Source organism: Sceloporus undulatus, chromosome 1 (genome assembly GCF_019175285.1).
Source record: "Sceloporus undulatus isolate JIND9_A2432 ecotype Alabama chromosome 1, SceUnd_v1.1, whole genome shotgun sequence".
Classification (NCBI taxonomy): Eukaryota; Metazoa; Chordata; class Lepidosauria; order Squamata; family Phrynosomatidae; genus Sceloporus; species Sceloporus undulatus.
In genome coordinates this window covers 7,053,753-7,074,556 of record NC_056522.1, presented here as the reverse complement: position 1 = coordinate 7,074,556, position 20,804 = coordinate 7,053,753, and the positions used below count along the sequence as shown (strand labels likewise).

General features: G+C 41.6%; 1 protein-coding gene across 4 annotated transcripts in view; it reads left to right on the top strand.

Moving 5' to 3' along the window:
* MTMR9 (myotubularin related protein 9) overlaps positions 1-20,804 on the top strand; it is a 35,382-nt gene that overhangs the window by 709 nt on the left and 13,869 nt on the right. For 2 of the 4 annotated variants that reach the window (XM_042447077.1, XM_042447080.1), the window contains exons 2-8: positions 2,558-2,914; positions 6,824-6,932; positions 10,543-10,668; positions 11,684-11,857; positions 15,210-15,427; positions 18,997-19,158; positions 20,496-20,637. In XM_042447077.1, the coding sequence (XP_042303011.1) occupies positions 2,730-2,914; positions 6,824-6,932; positions 10,543-10,668; positions 11,684-11,857; positions 15,210-15,427; positions 18,997-19,158; positions 20,496-20,637 (1,116 nt within the window). In that variant the 5' untranslated portion in view covers positions 2,558-2,729. Of the gene's footprint in view, positions 1-230; positions 430-2,423; positions 2,443-2,557; positions 2,915-6,823; positions 6,933-10,542; positions 10,669-11,683; positions 11,858-15,209; positions 15,428-18,996; positions 19,159-20,495; positions 20,638-20,804 lie in introns of those variants that run through there. The other 2 variants (XM_042447078.1, XM_042447079.1) reach the window with 2 other exon arrangements.

Here is a 20,804-nt window from a genome sequence, read left to right as displayed (position 1 = left end):
ACACAATGGATGCAAGCTACAGGAAAAGAGATTCCACCTCAACATTAGGAAGAACTTCCTGAGAGTAAGGGCTGTTCGACAGTGGAACAAACTCCTTCCTCGGAGTGTAATGGATTCTCCTTCCTTGGAGGTCTTTAATCAGAGGCTAGATGGCCATCTGCTGGGGATGCTTTGATTTGGATTTCCTGCATGGCAGAATGGGGTTGGACTGGATGGCCCTAGTGGTCTCTTCCAACTCTATGATTCTATGATTCTGTGTCTCTTGATCTCCTTCCCTCCCCTCCCTGTCCCTAGGCTCTTTGAAACTATGGGTTGCTAAGCATCCCAAAGTTATGCCCCCATGAGAGAGTCCTCAACTCCCCCTATAAAAACTAAGGGGCCTGAAAGCCCCTTCTGACACCTGAGAGATTCAGCCCTTCTCTCCAAAAGGTGGGTATCAATCCCCTTCACTCCCTATCCTACTCTTATGGAAATTATAGGTTGCCAAGGTCCCCATATTCCTGCCCCGTAGGAGAACCTTGACTTCTCCCCCCCCCCCCAAAACAAAAGCTCTGGGGTCTGAAGCCCCCTCTGACCCCTGAGGGTTGTACCTCTTCTCCAAAAGGTGTCTATTAACCCCCTTCACCCCGGTCCCTAGTCCTTTTGACATCAGAGTCCATCCATTTAGCACGCAGCTGTTCTCTCTTTCTTCTGCCTTCTACCTTTTCCAGCATGGTTGCCTTTTCCATTGGTTCCTGCCTTCACCTGATGTGGCCAAGATATGGCAGCCTGAGTTTAATCCTCTTGGCTTCCAGGCTTGACCTGTTCAAAGACCTTTTGGCTCTCCTCAGCACTCTTCTCCAGAGCCACATCTCAAATGACTTTATTTTCCTCCCATCTGCTTTCTTTGCTGTCCATCTCTCGCATTTATAGATGGCGATGGTGATACAGTGGATTGGGCGATTCACACTTCAGTGCTTATATCTTTGCACTTCAGGATTTTGCCTGGTTCTTTCATGGCTGCCTTTCCCTTCCCTTTCCTAGTCTTCTGATTTCTTGATTGCAGTCTCCTTTCTGGTCAATATTTGATCCAAAGTACAGGAAATCTTTTTCAGTTTCCTCATTGTCTGGGTTGAATTCATGTAGCCCAAATTGCTGCCCCATGGGCGAATCTTGACTTTCCCTCCCTCCTGTCCCCCAGCTATTCAGCCTGAAAGCCCCTCTGACACCTAAAGGTTTATTCCTCCTCTTCAAAAGATGGATATGAATCCCTGTTGCCTCCTTCCCTTGTCCTTTTGAAAGTATGGGTTTCTAAGCATCCCAAATTCCTGTCCCAAAGGTGAGCCCTGACTTCCCTTCTGCCTCCCCAAAAAGCTACGGAGTCTGAAAGCCCCCTCTGACACCTAAAGGTTTATTTCTCCTTTTCAAAAGAATGGTATTAATCTCCTTCGCCCTCAACCCCTAGACTTTTTGAAATTGTGGGTTGCTGAACACCCCCAATTTCTGCCCCATGGGCAAGCCCTGACTTCCCGTCCTGTGGCAGCCTCCTTTCCATTATAATGCTTTTATTATCATTTTAGAAGCAAGTTGCTGCCCTTTTCTCAAACAAGCTCCTGTTCCTGGGAGAAGGCAGCAAAGCCATTGCCCACTGCAGGGAAACCACTTGCACCATTCTCTGCCCACCCTCACCTTTGTTTCTTCCCAGTAACCCCAAATCAGGGACTTTCCTCTTCCCTATCTGTTCCCTTCCTGCTCTTTTAGGGACTCATAACATCTCTTAACTGTTTTGGTTTTAATTTTCAGGGATGGTATGCCTTACATTGTGCTTGCTTTGAAATTATTATTATATGATTATGTTTTTTAGAAACAGAATTTATTGTTTAAATGGCATTATTATTCGGTTACATAAAACTGTAAAAAGGATATTTCTATATTTGAAACATATTGAGTAAACTCAATTAGCAGTAAATATATGCAACTTATAAGTGCTGTAAATATTTGTATTGTTTACTAAAAGTTACACGGGTAGTATATAATTAGTACCAGACTTTCCTTGTTACTCTTTTGAACTTTTAGAGACCTTCTGTGTGTAAGTGTACATCGCTCTACGTTTTCTCTTGACCTTTCTTCTGCTCAGGCTGTTGTCTTCCTGCTCCCATAGGAACTCATAAGTCTCACCTGCCCCACTGCTGCTTTGCAGAGTGAAGTATCTGACTAGGTTAGCTGCTGCTATGAGAAAGAGTTTCCCAAACCCTTGAACCCTTTGTTTCATTTTCATTTAACATGCTTATATCTGATCTTTTCCTACATCTGGAGAGACCTGCAATTGTGACATCTCAGAACCACCCCTTTCTTGACACCTTGGATTGTGACATCTCTTCACTCCACTCCCACCCCAACCTCCCTCTCCTGAGTCCTCCTGACATCTTAGTTTTCCCCTTCCATACCACTCTCCCCATACTTGTAAGTTGTCTTTCCCCTTCCTTAAATCTCCCTTAAAATTGTTTTTTAAAAACATGTCCCATCTAAACTAGAAATTATTCACAATTTGTCTATCTTGTCTTCTTGTTCCATCCAGTAAGAACTTGGAAATTGCTGCAATGTCCTTTCCCAGGTGGTTAAGTTTCAACTAATACTGTAACCTTGGGGACTGTGGTCTCCTGTGGCAGCAACCAAGAATCTTGGGTTCCATCTTCCTGGCAGATTGGATTCGACACAGCAAGGAACATTGATCATTTTTGGTGTTGACCATGGAGTTTGCTGAGCTTATCAAGACCCCACGGGCTGACAATGTGGTCCTTCACCGCCCCTTTTATCCAGCAGTGGAGGGGACGCTGTGCTTGACCGGGCATCATCTCATCTTCTCTTCCCGGCGGCAAGACAATGTTGAGGAACTCTGGCTTTTGCATTCCAACATCGATTCCATTGAAAAACGGTGAGGATGTTTTAACTTTAGTGGAAGGGTGTTGGATATAAACCAAGAATATGTTTTTCTCCTCCAGGGAGAACCTCAGTGTTTTGATAACAAAATACTGTATATATTCATCCAGAAATTTTAGTCAAAAAAATTGACCCAAAAGCCCAAGTTGACTTATCCATGGGTCAATAAGTACTGTACTTTAACTCTTAAAAAAGGAACCATCCTCTGGTGGAAGCACAGGCCCCCTTCTATTCTCTCATCCATTCAGCCTTTAGTATGAACACGAACAGTTTTGCCTGCTGGAATTTAGTAAGTTCTTTGGCATTGTTTTCCTTTGCTTCATCCTTTAGATCCTTTATTACATTTGCTCCTAGATTTTAGGCTCAACTTTTCCATATCAAAATCCATAATGTTGGTCTCAAAACCTGCCCTTGACATATGTGAGATAGACCTATAGTCAAATATATATGGTAATATGAGGAGGTGGGAACTTGGACTAAATAAATTTGTTAAATTATTCAGAGTATTCCATGTATTATTTCTCAGTCTTCCTTATCAGCAGGCTGCAAAGTAAGCCAGTATAATTGTTTCCCATTTTATTGAGAGGAGGAAGCGGCTTTGGTTGGACTCAAGAACTAAAATATGATGCTGAGGAAATATGTAATTCTTTACAGCAGTTGCAATCCAGTATACTGGCACCCTGTTGAAATTATTGGGCATGTAAGTTAGTCAGAAATACTGGATGGTATGGTTTATACATCAGTCACATTTTCCATAATTAAGTGGATAGATAAAAGATTCTGCTTCATTTTGATATGAGACCCTTTTCCTGTTATCATCAGTTATTTAGGAACTTTATGTAAAGGAAAAGGTATTTTCTGTGGTAGCACCTAGACTCTGGAAGAGCCTCACTATATCCTGACATTGCTGTCTCTTCAGCTCCAAGCAGAACTTTGTGTGCTAGGGATTTTAGATTGGTAACACTACTTTTTTTTCTGTTTGGTCATGTTCATAATCTTTTGTACTGCATTGTTTTTATTGTAGTGTACTTTTACTTTGTGCTGCCTTAGAATCTCTCACCCTGAAGGGTTGATTAGCAATTTAAAAATACTGTTACTGTATTTTAATCTCCAAATTTAAACAACAAAAAGGCTCTTCTTACTCAGTTTAGTGGGATTTTTTTTCAAAAAGATGTCCCCTAATGGTGCCACATCTCATTTGTTCTTGGAAGCTAAGTACGTCAGCCCTGGTGAGTACTTGGATAGGAGACCACTAACGAATACCAGTCGCTGTAGGTGATATTTCAGAGGAAGGAGCTGGCAAAACTACCTCTGAGTATTCCTTGCCCAAGAAAATCCCAGGAAATCTATGGGGTTGCTAGAAGTTGACAGGTGACTTGAAGGCACATACACACACACCTATTACAGCCACAGCATTTTAGGAGACACATTCCTTCGTGTGTTAAATAATAAATAATAACACTTTTATTTATATCCTGCTCTTCTACCATAAGGCAATCAGAGCGGCTTACAGTATAAAAAAAATCTGATACACAACACAATATATCATAACCCCCTCTTAAAAAAATTAAACATTCATTGGTCATAGTCCAGACTTGGAAGTGCTAACTACTTCTGTAAGGCTGAGGATTATGTTGCTCTGTGCATTTCTGGTGGTTGGAACTGAATCCTGGGTGTCTGTGACTCAGAACGAACTAATAATAGCTGTGATGGTTATGACGCAGAAAGGGACTTTGGAAAAGCAGTGTTTGGAGTTGGCACTCATGACGTGCCTTCATTGATCTCATGCACCTTCCTCCATCATAGCCTTCGATCAGTCATTTCCCCCCAATAATATAAGGCTGTTGCTTGACAAGGCTTCTCTTAGTTCTGCTGTCCTAAAACAGCACAACAGCCCTAATTGTGCAGACTTCCTTCTTGGTACAGAGAAAAGTATCAGAGCTTGGAAAACTTGTTTTTGTGGACTACAGGTTCCAGAATCCCCCAGCCAGCAAGGTTACTGCATGACATCCCTGGCTCTGGAAAAATCTGTATAAAGGCACATCTATTTGCCTGTTTGGTTGTTTCTGAGCCACCTTGGGATTCCATAAATGGAATGTTCTACAGGCTGGATGTTATATTTGGTGTCAATATATTGCTGATTTAAAGTGGGCTATTATTTATTAATAATAATAAATTAGTAATAAAAAGGGTTAATGAAAATGGGTATATACACTGGCCATAGAGATGACTCTTAAGTGCTACAGGAGTCAAAGGGATGTGAAAAATGTCTGTTGGAAAATGTATAGATTCCTCAATGAATTGCCTTGTTCTAAGGAGGGTGACCAGTATGGTAAAAGTTCTGGAAATCTAGGGAGCTGAGTAGGTTTATCTTAGAGAAGAGAAGACTGGGAGGTGATAGCCACATAACATTAGAATACCTGAATGGGTATCATATAGAAAATGGAGTGAGTTTCTTTTCTGCTGCTCCAGAGGTTAGGGCTCACATCAATCAGTTTCCAAGAGGAAGACATTCTGCCTGAACATTTGGAAGAACAGTAAGGGCTGTTTGATAGTGCAACATACTCCCTTAGAGGATGATGGACTCTCCTTCTTTGGAGATCTTTAAATAGAGATGGGCATCTTTCATGACTGCTTCAGTTGTGTATTTCTGCATGGCAGAATCATATTGACTGGCTGGCCCTTCCAGCTGTATGATTCTATATATAAAAATGTGCCTTGGCAATTTCTCTATTTATTATCCTCTCCAAGTAAAGTCATATCCTGTATATATGCATTTATTATCTTAAGACAGTAGCTTAAAATAATGCAAAGCCACACGTTTATTCTTCTTTCTTAAATGTATTGAATTCTGATTCTTCAAGGAGGCTTAAGGGAAGTGTTGATTGGAAAGACATAGCCATGTTAGTTTGTAGAATCAATATATAGAGAGATCTTGTAGCACTTTTAAGACTAACTAAAGAAAGAAGTTGGCAGCATGAGCTTTCATAGAGTTAAGTCTACTTCCTCAGATGCATTCGGGGAGAGTCAATATTAGCTTGCCTAGTTGGACAGTATTGCTGTTCACAACTTAAAAGTTCTGTGATTAGAAAATTGACAGTTGGAACACCAGTTTACAAAATGGTAAGGAGCACTCAGTCCTTCAGATGAAAGAGGTGGGTGGTTCAAATGTTTGTGAGTGAGCCTAGTGGAGGAAATTGAACAAGCAAAAGGAAAGATCCTGCAAATTTTCCTCGCCAGATCTAACTCAGCATGAGAGCTGCTCTCTGGATCTACTCTCTCAAGGTCAGAGGTTATCCCATGTCCAGACGGTACATTTCTAACAGAAAGGGATTGGGCAAAGCAAAACCAGTTTCTCATCTTTCCCTGAAGAAAATGTCTTGCTAACAGGGTGCATCCATCCTCATAGTATGAATTTGTCTTGCAGTGGCTATGGATGCGATCTCTGCTAATTGCAGAAATGGCAATGATGCAAAAAATAAAGATGAGAGGCTTGAAGACCTCCAAGGTGCTCCATTAGCAGTTTATTTTCCAGAGAGCCTGGGACATGTCCTGCCACAATGATTTTGCAATTAGACTACTTTGCTGTGATACATGCTCTATGAACTACAAGCCCAACTTGAAGTTTCTGAGCCCTTTCCCTCCTAGTGTAGTAGAGTCTCCTTCCTTAGAGATTTTTAAACAGAGGTGGGATGATCATCTGTCGGAGGTGCTTTGACTGTGTGTTCATGCGTGGCAGAATGGGATTGAAGTGGATGGCCCTTGTGGTCTCTTCTAACTCTATGATTCTATGTATGTTGCGTTATGCTAGCCTTCTGCAAAGTGTAACTGGCCGTGTTTGAAGGCTTCCAGAGCTTCTTCACATCATTCTTGTTAAAACACTTTTCTCTTTGTATCATTGCAGTTTCATTGGCTCCTTGGGCACTATCATCATCAAATGCAAAGACCTACGGATAATTCAACTGGATATCCCTGGCATGGAGGAGTCCTTGAACATAGCTAGCTCTATTGAGGTAAGGCTCAGACATTGGAAACATTTCTAGACTGCCCATTCCCAGCATCCCAGAACTTCCCATCCCCAGAACTAATTGGCATAGTCAAGTGGGTGTAATATTACAGAAAAGTAACTACTACTTTTGTGGTCTTTGTGCTTAACACAAATGGGAATGAGCAAGGTGATATGCATAATCTGGAGGCAATTCAGTTAAAACCTTGAACTTTTCTGTGATGATAATCTGATAGAGATTGGGACTACGTTGTTGCCCACCTCACAAGAATGTTCAGTTATTTCTAGGATGGGTAATGTGTTAAGGGAACATTCAGACTCCAAAAATCAAGAAAAAAAATTGCTGTTCTTTATATGTGAAATAAATATTATGGGGCTCAGAGTGTTGGCTGTTTTGTTTTTTAACACTTAAATCAGGAATGTTCGATATTCCTAGCCCCATGGGCCATATGTGATCTTCAAGGTGGGACACACTCTCCCACATTACATGCATGCAAATAGCAATTTTCCCATCTGGAAGAGAGTGGAGAGCATTTTCCTCATCCTTTCTACCAACATAATTTTTAAAAAACATTAATCTTTTAATGAAACTGTTGTCAATATGATTAAAATGGTTTTAACTGTTCTAACCATGTTTTTAGTAATACTAATAATCAAATATCTTTTATAGTTTTTTGTGGGGTTTTTGGGCTATGTGGCCATGTTCTAGATGAGTTTCTTCCTGACGTTTCACCAGCATCTGTGGCTGGCATCTTTAGAGAATGCTTGCCTGGAAGAAGCCAGCCACAGATGCTGGCGAAATGTCAGGAAAAAAACTCTTCTAGAACATGGCCACATAGCCCGAAAACCCCACCAAAAAGTTATGGACGCTGGCCATGACAGCCTTTGACTCCACAAATATATTTTAACTTTTATAATCACTGTTTCAAATGTTTTTGTTTTTTAAACTATTGTAAGTCCCCTTGGATCCTATTTTGGGAGAAAGGTGGGATAGAGGTGCTATCTGCCTGTTTGTCTGTCTCTATCTGTCTGTCTGTCTATCTATCTATCCATCTATTAAACAGTCCTGAAACAGATTGTTCCTTCTTCTATGTTAGCATCAGCAAGGAAAAAACCATCCCTGTGAAATGAGGACAAGGCATTTTGATAATGGGAATAATAAGGATACCCATGAGGCCTTTGATACTATTGACCATGGTATCCTTCTGGAACGCCTGACGGAGTTAGGTATCAGGGGCACTGTGTTGCAGTGGTTCAGGTCCTACCTCTCGGGCAGATTCCAGATGGTGTCGCTTGGGGACAGTTATTCGTCCAAGAGGGAGCTCAAATCGGGCATCCCTCAAGGTGCAATTCTGTCCCCAATGCTGTTTAACATTTACATGAAGCCACTGGGAGAGATCATCAAGAGACATGGGGTGCGGTATTATCAGTATTCTGATGACACCCAAATTTATTTCTCTATGTCTCCGACTGCTGCAGTGACTAAGAATGGCATGTCTCCTCTGGATGCCTGCCTTAGATTGGTAATGGGTTGGATGAGGGAAAACAAACTCAAGCGGAATCCAGAGAAAACGGAGGAACAGAACTTGGGATAAGTACCCCAAGTCTGGGGAAGGAGTTTTGTCAACTAGTCCTGGATGGGGGTCGCACTTCCCCTAAAGGACGAAGTTTGCAGTTTGGGATACTCCTGGATTCATTCAAGAGCTGTCATCTCATAAAGATGTGATGGCCAGGAGTGCTTGGTACCAAGTTCGGTTGATGTGCCAACTGCGTCTCTACCTGGACCAAAAGGACCTTGAAGCAGTAGTACTTGCATTGGTAATCTGTTGTCAAGATTTCTTTAATGTGCTCTACATGGGGCTACCTCTGTACCAAGTTCAGAAGCTTCAATTGGTTCAAAACGCGGCAGCCAGATTGGTCACCAGAACACCTAGGTTGGCCCATATAACACCTGTGCCAAAAACCCTTCACTGGCTTCCGATTAGCTTCTGGGCACAGTACAAAGTGTTGGTTATTACCTTTAAAGCTCTTCATGGCTTGGGCCCAAGTTACTTGAGGGAACACCTTCCCTACACAATCCGCCCGCACTCTCAAAACATCTGGGAAGAATTTATTAGAATACCATAAGCCCAGGTTAATGTCAACTTCCCATCAATTGTTTATGGCCGCAGCCCTCAAACTATGGAACAGCCTACCGGAAGAGATCTGTCTTATTACCACCTTAGGTGCCTTTAAGAAGGCACTTAAGACGAATCTCTTCCGGTGGGTTTATTTATCCAACCTCTTGTAGGAGATCTTTAAGATAAAACGTTTCACTTCTGGTTATGATGTATGTTTTCTAAATGTTTTAGATGTTCTAGATGTTTTAGCAATTTTATTGAATTAATAATAATGTCAGTGTTTTATTGATTGTATTTTATATCTGTACTGTGTTAATTTGTTAATGTAATCCCGCCTCAATCCTCAGGTAGAGGCGGGAAAATACAAATACAAATTATTATTATTATTGTTGTTGTTATTATTATTATTATTATTATTATTAGGATATTTAAGGTTTTAGGAGACTGCAAGTGGCCCTTGAACTGCAAGTTGTGTTGCCTTAAATTACATGCAGAGCACATTTTGTTCCCTAGGCATAGATATAAGTTCCCCTATAGAAGGAGGGATCATGCCTCATATGCTGAAAATGTCACTTTCCCTCATTGTACAGCCATTGGCTGTGCTGCTATGGCATGTTTTTAAGTCTCCAGAATGATGATGCTGACAAGCCATATTAGGCAAGAGGGGATGGCCTAACAAAGCAAACTCCCATGCTGCACAGCAAGAAGAGAGGAAAGGAATCTCTCAGCATTTGTGGTGTAATTTGCTGTTATGTGCCTTCAAACTAGCTGACTTATGGCACCCCCTAATAGGGTTTTCTTGGCAAGATTGCTTCAGAGAAGGTTTGCATTGCTTTTCTCTAAGGCTGGGAGAGAGTGACTTGCCCAAGGTCACCCTTTTTGTTTCCTTGGCTGAGCGGGGATTCAAATCCCAATCTCCTGGAGTCTGAGGTTGTATCTGCACTGCAGAAATAATGTGATTTGACACCACTTTAACTGCCATGGCTCAGTGTTATGGGATCTGTAGTTTGTTGTTGCACCAGAGCTCTCTGTCAGGGAAGGCTAAATATCTCACAGAACTACAAATCCCAGAATTCCATAGGATTGGGTCATAACAGTTAAAGTGGTGTCAAACTACATTATTTCTGCAATGCAGATGCATCCTTGGTTCAGTTCTCAAATCACTACACTGCACTGGCTCTCTTTTGTGACTTCTCCTTTTATCAGTAGTCTCCAGTTTAAAGCTGGGCTGCTCTGAGGTGTGGCTGCTTTCTCCCATACACCTAAAATGCATGTTGGCTTGCTGGTATCATTGTTACACTGTGTGCATCTGCAGTGTTACAAGGGAGTGTAGTATTCAGAAGTGGAATACTTGACAGGTACCTTTAGCATTGTGAGCTGTGGAGTGACAATATGAAGCAGTGGGCAGTAGAGCCAGAGGTTCACTGGTTTCCTTTTTAAGAGAAGGGACATTCAGCAAATTGTGACACTGGCTGTACATCTGTCCCCTGCCTGTAGGCACTGTCTACCTTGGATTCCATCACCCTGATGTATCCTTTCTTTTATCGGCCAATGTTTGAAGTCGTGGAAGATGGATGGCATTCCTTCTTGCCGGAGCGCGAATTTGAGCTTCTCAGTTCAGTCGTAAGTCCTACACAAACCTCCTCCTTTTGAGCTCCGTATTTGAGTCTTTTTTTATAAGATGGCAGTAGTTTCATCACTGCTGAGATTTTCAGTATGCCACACTTCTACTTTGCACAACTACATAATAAAGGTGGGCATTGTGTGTGAATTTATGCTTTTAATTAATTTTTTAAAATGTATTGTTACTGTTTTTTGTGTGCCTTCATGTTTCTGACTTATGGTGAACCTGTCATGGGGTTTTCATGGCAAAATTTGTTCAGAGGGGGTTAGCTTGATCTTTCTCTGAAGTTGAGAGAATGTGACTTGCCCAAAGTCACCCAATAAGTTTCCATGGTTGATGAGAGGAATTTGAATCCTAGTCTCCAGAGTCATAGTCCAACTCTCAAACTGCCATGTATGCTCTCCAGAACTGTATATGTGGCTTAAGTTGTGCCATAGAGTTGAAAGAGGGGGAAGGACACATATTGGCAGGCTATGCTTAGCCTGTATCTGAAGGATGTCATTTAGAGGCTGGAGTGAACTTGTTTTCTGCTGCTCCAGAGGCTAGGATATGAACCAATGAATTCAAGTTACAAGAAAAGAGATTCCACCTACATTTTAGGAAGAATGTATTGAGTATAAGAGCTTTCAACAATGGAAGAGTGCCTTGGAGGATGGTAGACTCCCTTTTTTAGATGTCTTTAAACAGAGTTTGGATGGCCATTTCTCGGTGGGGGGGAGGCTTTAGTTGTGTTTTCTAATATGGCAGGTGTTTGGAAGAGACCTTGTGTTCACTTCCAACTCTATGACTCTATTCTTCAAGTAGATGGATGTATTCAAAGTCATAAAAGTCTAGAAAACCATGTTGAAAAGAGGCTTCTGCTAGCAGCATAAATGTCCTGTGTTCATAGGGACATCTGCTCCTAAAAGTTGATGGATTAAAGTTCCAGTAATTTATTATTTTAGACTTCCCCTATTCCCTAGGAAACATTATCCATTATTGTTAATAATCCTCAACTTGTCTTTTCCCCCTTAGACAAATGAATGGCGGTTGAGTTACGTCAACAAAGATTTCTCTGTCTGCCCATCTTACCCACCCATAGTCACCGTCCCTAAGTCGATTGATGATGAATCTCTATGGAAAGTTGCCACATTTCGCCATGGTGGACGCTTCCCAGTCCTCAGCTATTACCACAAGAAAAATGGGATGGTAAGTTGGGCACTTGGATTGGGAAAAGTACATGGTGGTTTCCTAGGCACAACCCAGATATTAAAACCGTACATATTTTGCATTGCAGCTCTTGGGTGCCATGACCAAAAAGGGTTTTTTTTTTGGGGGGGGGGTGGCTGGAGATGGCAGGTGCCTCAGGGTGGAAAGTGGAGAGGAACTTGGTTAAACCCACTTGGAAACCTAAATATGTGAGAGCAATATTAATGAAATGCTGCTCATGGTGATCATGCCTATGGCGATGGGGGAAATACACACACACACACACACACACACACACGCTGGCATGCCTTTTATTGCAGGATCTTAGAGTAGCATGCATATAAAAACAATTTAGAACAATTTAATTGAAAATGACAAGGAAACGTTAAACACTCTAAAATTAAGAAAACATCCAGTGGTGGCTGTACTGACCATTTAGCAATTCAAACAAAAATCCACCCAACAGTGATACCTCTATTGACGAACCAAAATGCACAGTATACATGTTGCAAGCTTTCAGAGCTTCACTGGCTTCTTCATCAGGCAAGGTAACTGGATTGGCATGTTTTACCTCAATACCATCTAATTTAATATATTTCTGATGCAAAAACATGGAGACTTCTTGAGAAATCCATTGTCCTCTGGCTACAAAGAGACCTGTGACCTCATAAAGATAGAGATCTATTGGACTGCAAAAAAAGAGTCTTTGTTGAGATACAAATGGTTGTTAAATTTCCTGGACTTTGAAAATTTCCCAATTGCCACATAATAATAAATAATAATAATAAAAATTATTTGTATTTTCCCCTCTCCCCCAGGTGGAATGAAGCGGGATTACATCCTAGTATAAAAGTACAGATGCAAAACACAGCGATAAAATACATAAGCATTTAACAATTAAACACAGAGTATCAAAAGCGACAGTGGGAAAAAGGTATTCCAATCCTGATCATAGAGGTGGATCCATGTGTTTTATACAAGATCAGGTGGGTATGCTCGCCAGAAGAGATCTGTCTTAACTGCCCTCTTAAAGGCCTCCAAGGAGGTAGTAAGACAGATCTCTTCCGGGAGACTGTTCTGTGGCCAGAAGGAGGGGGGCAGCCTGCAAGAGATGCTCCCCATACCATCTTAACTAATAACAGAAACAGCAAAATGCAGGCCTTTGACTAACATCTTCAGTTTTTTCCCATCCTGTTTGGTTTGTAACACCTTGCCTGATGAAGAAGCCAGTGAAGCTTTAAAATCTGGCAACATGTATATTGTGCATTTTGGTTGGCCAATAAAGGTATCACTGTTTGGTGGATTTTTGTTTCAACTCTAAAATTAAGTATTTTAATAAAACATTAAACAATTTACCAATTAAATTAAATCAAAGCATTTAAACAACCTGTACAGATTTGGACTAGCTTCTTTGGCCTTGTTTTAATCCAGCTCTGTAAAGAAGCCATCATCAGCATCAATTGTACCTCCAAAGAGAGGGCATTCCACATGTAGGATGCCCCCAGTGGAGAATCTCTCCTTCTCATCCTTATGAGTAGCCAGCTGTCCCCCTTTTTTGCATTTAAAATATCACTACTTTTTCAGTGTTGAAAGAGAAAGAGTAGCATAGATTCTGCCTTCGTAGTACAATTGCACATCAAGGTCACATTCAGATCATGAGGAGGCATCTCTTAGTCCTCTGGTCATAATATTAAAAGACTGCAAGTCCTCTAGAAGAGTCTTGACTGGGAAGGCATCTTTAAAATGCCAAGAACCTCTTGACAGTAAGCGCTATTTGAAAGTGGAACCAATTATTGGTGGTGAGGTTTCTTTCTCTAGACATCTTCAAAAAGAGGCTGGACAGCTACCTGCTGGGGGTGCTGTAGCTGGAGTTCCTGAATGGAATTCAATCAATGGAATAGGGAGTTGGGCTCAGTGGCCTAAGGGACATCTTCAAATTTATCATTTGCCGATTCTGTGAATCCCTATAGAGAGTTCTGTGGGTTCCAGTAGAGCATCAAGCAGGGGTCCTTTGGGAGAATGCATGTTTGACCTTCTGCGGGTATTTGTGAGGTTGTCTTGGAACTGAATTCAAGCAAGAATTATGTTACAGCTGTACAAGTCTCATTGTGGCATCTTTGTGCTCAAGCTTGCTCTACCATGCTTGATTTCACCTTAACATTAGGAAGAACTTTCTGACAGTAAGAGCTGTTCAACAGTGGAACACACTCCTTTGGAAAGTGGTGGAGTCTCCTTCTTCGGAGTTCTTTAAACAGAGGCTGAATGGCCATCTGTTGGGGATGCTTTGAATGAGAATTCCTGCATGTCAGGGGATTGGACTGGATGGCCCATGAGGTCTGCCAGCTCTATGATTCTATGAAAAAAAATGTGCTAGATGCAGTTCAGACTTGAAATCTAGGATTGCAACTTAGACATCCATAGTAATTTCTCTTCTGATACCCTAATATTGAATGATTGCATTATTACAAGGATGAGAAAACTGTGGCTTCCAATACTTTTTTTAAGGCCCTTGACTCTGCCAGTCTCCCCAATTGCCCCTTTTCTGCCTCTCTTCAAAATCTCCACAAGTTTTCAGTCACCTTTTGAATAGATTGCAGGACCCACTTGCACAGTTTAACATTAAACATACCATGCCCCCCCCAAAACAAACAAACAAACAAACAAAAAAACTGAAGTCAACTTTCACCCACCTCTGTACTCACAGGGATCTTGTAGCACCTATGAGATTAATTCAGCAAAAGAAATTGTAGCATTAGCTTTCATAAATTTTGGTCTACTTCCTCCGATGCAGCTTATGTTACAACTTCTTTCACACAGTTAGTTTCAGAGGTGCTACAAGACCCTTTGCATACTGATATTCCAGACTAACACAGCTATGTTTCTGAATTTCACCCACTTCTGGGGGTTTTTTTGGGGGTGGTGGTGGTTTTTTTATTACATTGATCATCCACATGGTCCCTGGGCAATCCCAGAGCAGAAAATGGGCTCCCGGACCCACCAGAGGTTCTCATCGGTCCATTATTATATATGTCACATTGCTCCTGCTCTACTCACTTTGAAAAGATGTACCAGGTAGACCTGTTGTTCTAACCTGAGACACAGAATTGTAGCCAGAGTATGAAAACCAACTGTTCAAAGCTTCTTTCATATTTAGGCTGCTTTTTCATACTAATACCTGATGGGTGGCTTAGCAAGTTACCTGAAACGCTTTCCTTTGCTGGTTTTTGCTGGTTTTTAACCTTTGCTGCATGATGGATGGCACTGTGGTTTGATTCATGTCACCGACATCTTAAAACCACTGAATAGGCAACCAGGCTATGGCTCTTAAGCGGATTCCTTTTGGCCCTTCCAGGTAATGATGCGTAGTAGCCAACCGCTTACAGGGACCAATGGGAGGCGTTGCAAAGAGGACGAGAAGCTGATTAATGCCACGCTGAGGGCGGGCAAGCGTGGCTACATCATCGACACACGGGCCCTGAATGTAGCCCAGCAAGCCCGTGCTAGAGGTGGAGGCTTCGAGCAGGAAGTGCATTATCCCCAGTGGCGCAGGATTCACAAGACCATTGAGAGGTGAGTCAAGGAATAATATGTGATTTGCTGTCAGGTATCTCTACACAATTCCTAGGCTATTCCTGTGAAGTCTTAGGTCAGGGAGTTGAGGGACTGGAGGTTTGTGGAGTAAAAAGCTTTGAAGATCAGGCCTGTTGAAAATAGCCTTTCTTTTTAACAATCATAGTTGATCCTCCAGTAATTTTTTGAAAACTGGGCAGATAAGACCCACCAAGAGAAGTCAGCTTGGTGTTGTGATTTGAGCATTGGACTATGACTCTGGAGACCAGAGTTCCAATCCTTGATCAGCCATGGAAACCCACTGGTTAACCTTGGGCAAGTCGCACACTGTCAGTCTCAGAGGAAAGCAAACCTCTTCTGAATAAATCTTGCAAAATAATAATAATAATAATAATAACAACAACAACAATAATAATAATAATAATAATAATAGGTTCACCTTAGGGTTGCCATAAGTCAGAAATAACCTGAAGGCACACAACAACAACAAACAACAAATGTCTGTCTATTTATCTAGGCTGTTCGGTGCCACTATTTCAGCTGCCATAGAATCGTAAATGCAAAAGTCCATTGTGGTTCCTCCACATTCTTGTATTGTCTGGAGCAGTTGTAACAGTTTGCCTTACGGTCATCATAAATTGGAAATGACTTGAAGGCACAAAACAAGAACAGATACTTCACCAAATTCTAGTGGAAAACACAAATGGCCCATTGATCCTCCAAATTTGCCCACCCTTCCCCTTAAAAAACTGAGTTTTGTGATTGTATAGATGAATTTGCTTATGCTTACATACTGTATACTGTATTTTCTGGCATATAAGACTACTTTTTAACCCAGGAAAATCTTCTCAAAAGTCAGGGGTCGTCTTATACGCCGGGTGTTGTCTTATAGGGCAGGTGCTGAAACTTCCAAGCCAGACTGGGAGAATCTGCAGTCGCCGCATATGGTAGGGGGAGTTAAAAAACGGCCACAGCTGCATCCCCACCGTATGCAGTGACCATATGAAAGCAGCAAGGGCGGTGCTGTACAAGTACGGTAAAAAAAAACCCACTCACTAGGATTCGTGGAAAGAAATGACTTAACGTGGTCCTGATGACGAGGTGAGGGGGTGTCTCACCGGAAAGGTGTAAGTGAAGGGCAGAGCAAGCTGCAGGCGTCCAGGACGCCTGAGGTATGGAAAAAGAGCCATGTTTGCACTACTGCTCTGATAGTCTTGGAGACAGGGAGGGCTGGGCAGGCAGGGAGAGCTGACCAATCTAACCAGGCTTTGTATACAACAAGTTTTCCTGCTAAGTATCTGCATGTCATAAGCATTTGAATGAAAATTACCATATTGAAATCAAATCTTACATTTTTAAATTTTTTATTTGGTGTGCGTTGGAAGAGGGGTAGTCTTATACGGCGAGTATATCCCAAACTCTAAATTTTAACTGGAAAAATTGGGGGTCTCCTTATACGCCCCGTCGTCTTATACGCCGGAAAATATGGTATACTGTTCCTTGTCATGCCATGCCTTCTCTCCACTAGAAATTCTGCTCAGTATGATTACTTTGATACTTTGAAGTCAAGTGACATGTTGCTACTTTAAAGTAAAATCTGCGGTTGTTGAGATGATCCAGTTTCACACACATGTGGCATGACCGTGAACTCAGCTGTCAACTTAATGCAGTAGTTTATAGAATGCTACATTATAATGCCTTTGCAGATCAGCAAAAGGGGTCTTTTGCATGTTGAAATTCAGTCTACGCATTTCTTTAATTCCATCAGACAAATTTATTTATTTAATATGATGCCTTTCTCCCAAACTGGACCCAAGGCAGCTCACAAAAGATACCCCAAAACAGTACAACTTTAAAAACAGAATTATAAACATCAACTAAAACAAAAAGATACAAATATAATTTTTTTACAAACATGCTAACATTAAAATATAAAACCATTAAAAACATACAAAAGTACACACTTCAATAAGAAGTCTCCATGGGTGCAATTACATATTAATAGCCTGCTTGAAAAGAAAAGGTTTTGCCTGCTGGCAAAAGAAGAGTGGGAGGGAGCCTCTCATGAGAAGGCGTTCTAGAAGGTAAGAGCAGCTACTGAGAAGGATCTTTCTCTCATGTCCTTACCAAGTGAGCCTGTGATAGTTGTGGGGCCAACAGAAAGACTTCTCCTGAATATCTTAGTGTTCTAGCAGGTTTGTATGGGGGCAGATCTTTCTCCAAACCTCACCATTTAAAATGAAGACTTTTACTCTAGTCCTACCCATGCTGTGACTAAGCTCAGAGTGCATGTAAGAAATAAAGGATTGCATATTCTTCCAGTTTCCAAAACATGCCTGCATATCACTTCTTCCTCTCCTCCTCCTGATGCACCCTTTAGCTTTTATGATCTACCTGTTGAGTTTTCAGGGAGAGAACCCATGAGAACTCCCAGTCTGGCTTGCTGGGATCTACTTTTGGGTATTACACATGTATTTGTAAATAGTTGCAAAAGTAAACAGCACTAAAACTCCAGTTGTGTCCCCAGGGAGCAAAGAAAAGCAGTATATGACTGCAACCAAAGGATGGGGAAGTTGCTTATTTGGGTTGCAGCTCCCAGAATCCTTCTGCCATAGCCATTGTGTACCTGGGTGGAGGCCAGGTTACAAGTTGGGGTTTCTTCCTGAGTAATGCTGGTGGTTCAGTTACAAGCTAGCTCCATTTGGGAACCTCACAGTTCAAACTGACATTTCTGGTTCATGTATGGCCAATAATTCTTTTTAGCCAGTGCCAGCATGTTATCCAGCTTGTGCTTATCTCTAGTTCTTGTCCTGCCAGTCTGGGCAGAAAGCAACACAAACATGCCCTTTTTCTTTTCTGTTCGCTTTCAGTGTGCAGATAAGATAGTGTTGTGCAGAGGTAGCAAACAAATGGGTGGTGTAGATCACAACGTACTTACAAATGTAAGGTCTCTTTTTCCAGTCTCTTTCTACTATCAGTTTTGCAGTTCAGAGAGAGCAGTTGGTGAATGATTTCAGTGGTGTTATAACCAGGAAGGACAGAGATTAAGTTAGGTGTTTTCAGGGCTTCTAACTCTTCAAATCCCCCTCTGGATCCCAGTTCTTCCTAGAAAAGGGGGGGGGGAAACATCCTTGGATGCGTTTTGGAAGAAACCTTGGTCTTTGGAAGACTCAAAATGTTTCTCTTCACTCATGCAATGCTTGCCTGAGCTTGTTTCATCTCATTTTTGGGTATCTTTAATTCCAAATAAAAAGTCTGCTGAAATATTTTCAAGCTTTTTGTAGTGTAGGAACTTGCCCTATTCTTTCCATGTTATTTCTGCCTCTGTTACCAAAGTTTCACTTGAAGAAGTAAAGCTCATAAACACAGCCACTTCGCTAACTGAGCTATACCTGTATTTTAAACTCTATGCCAGTTTTCCAAAGTGAAGGCTCCTTGGTGCTTAATATTCATGGGTCCATTCGCTTGACCACTGATTTGTGTGAACAACAGAAAGCATTTCCAATATAATAATACTACCATCAATAGACTTTCCAGGAACAGTCTTTTGTGTTCCCTCCTCCCCACAGGTACAATATTCTTCAAGAGAGCCTTATCAAGCTTGTGGAGGCTTGCAATGACCAATCCCATAATATGGATCGTTGGCTGAGCAAATTAGAGGCATCCAACTGGCTGACCCATATCAAGGAGATCCTCACCACGGCTTGCTTGGCTGCTCAATGTATTGACCGGTAAGAGTCCCTTGAATGATTTTTTGAAGTGATCTGGAGTGTAGGCTGTTTCATGTACCATCTGCCTGAAGTATATACCCCAAATTGTTTGGCTTCTCATAATTAGGAAATTACTAAGAGCATGCTAAGAAGAGACCTGCTCAATCAGGCCAGTGGTCCATCTGTTTCACTATCATATCCACAGCAGTGGTCAGCCAGAGGCTTCTAGGAAATTAACAAGAAGTCTTAACAGCTGTTGTAGTGTTCTGAGCAGCTGCTATTCACTGGTATGGTATCTGTTAGGAAGGAGTCATGTTTAGTAGACCAAGACCAGTCATGTTTAGGAGACATTGATAGACTGATACTTCTGTAAATTGGTTTGATCTCCCTTTAAAGCCATTTTATATATTAATCTGGGGGACAGGCATTGAGGCTGCATCTGCACTACAGACTTAATGCAGTTTGACAGTACATTAACTGCCATGGATTGGTGCTGTGGAATTCTGCGATCTGTAGTTTTTTTGAGTTATTTAGCCTTCTCTGTCAGAGTGCTGGTGCCACCACAAACTACAAATCCCAGGATTCCATAGGATGGAGCCATGACAGTTAAAGCAGCATCAGAAGCCTGAAACTCTTAAGAGCCTGTGTGATGTGTTGATTTCAGGATTGGGTGGAGACTTGGAAGTTATCAGTGATAGTCCCTGATGAACCATGAAACTAACTGGGTGACTTGAGCCGGCATCTGCCTGACTTCAGTCAAAGGGTGACTGTTGTGGGGTTAAGGTGGGGAGGAGGAGAGCTCCTTGTAATTGGGTGAAAGCAGAATATAAATGCAGCTGACAGATAAATAATAATGATCCTTCTAATCAACTAATGGACCCTCAAGCCTAGTATCCTATTTTCTTCAATGAGCAGCCTTGAAGGCCAGTAGCTTTTTCTTGTGACTTGTCCCACTTGCAGAGTTGCTGGGATTCTGGTTATGCTGCCTCTGGAATTTCCATCTGGATAGTATGCCTGGTAGCTGTTGATAGACCTTGTCTTCCTCCTCTTCCATGAATTTACCAAAGTTTGTAAACATTTCATTTTTGGACTGTAGGTCCCAGCATTTCATGGTGGAGCTTTCATCTTAAAAAGTCACTGTTTCAAGCTTTGTCTGTTCCCTTGTGAAAGTCCTCAAACCCAGTATACTACATTGCATCTTATGACATTAAATCAGTACAGCTGTGCATCATATGACAACTTTTTTTAAAAAGGCACTTAATTGAAGCTGGAGTTTGGACGACAAGCTTGTTCTATTTTAGATCTGCTTTTACATTGTGATTGTACCCTGCCTTTAGTGTTTACCTCTCTTTTCCTAGGGAGGGGGCATCGGTCTTGGTTCATGGGACGGAAGGCACTGATTCGACACTGCAAGTGACCTCTTTGGCTCAGATTATTCTGGACCCCAGATGCAGAACCATTCGTGGTTTTGAAGCTCTCATTGAGAGAGAATGGCTGCAGGTAAGAGCTGCAGGTCTGTTTACCTGGCCAAAGAGATTTGTCTGAACCTGTGTAATGGTTTGAGTTTATTCCCAACCACTGATTCTAAAAGAGATTAACATTCTGCCAGCAATTTTTCTATTCAAATTGAAATGGAAATTAGACAGTTCTTGAATAGATTGCTAGGA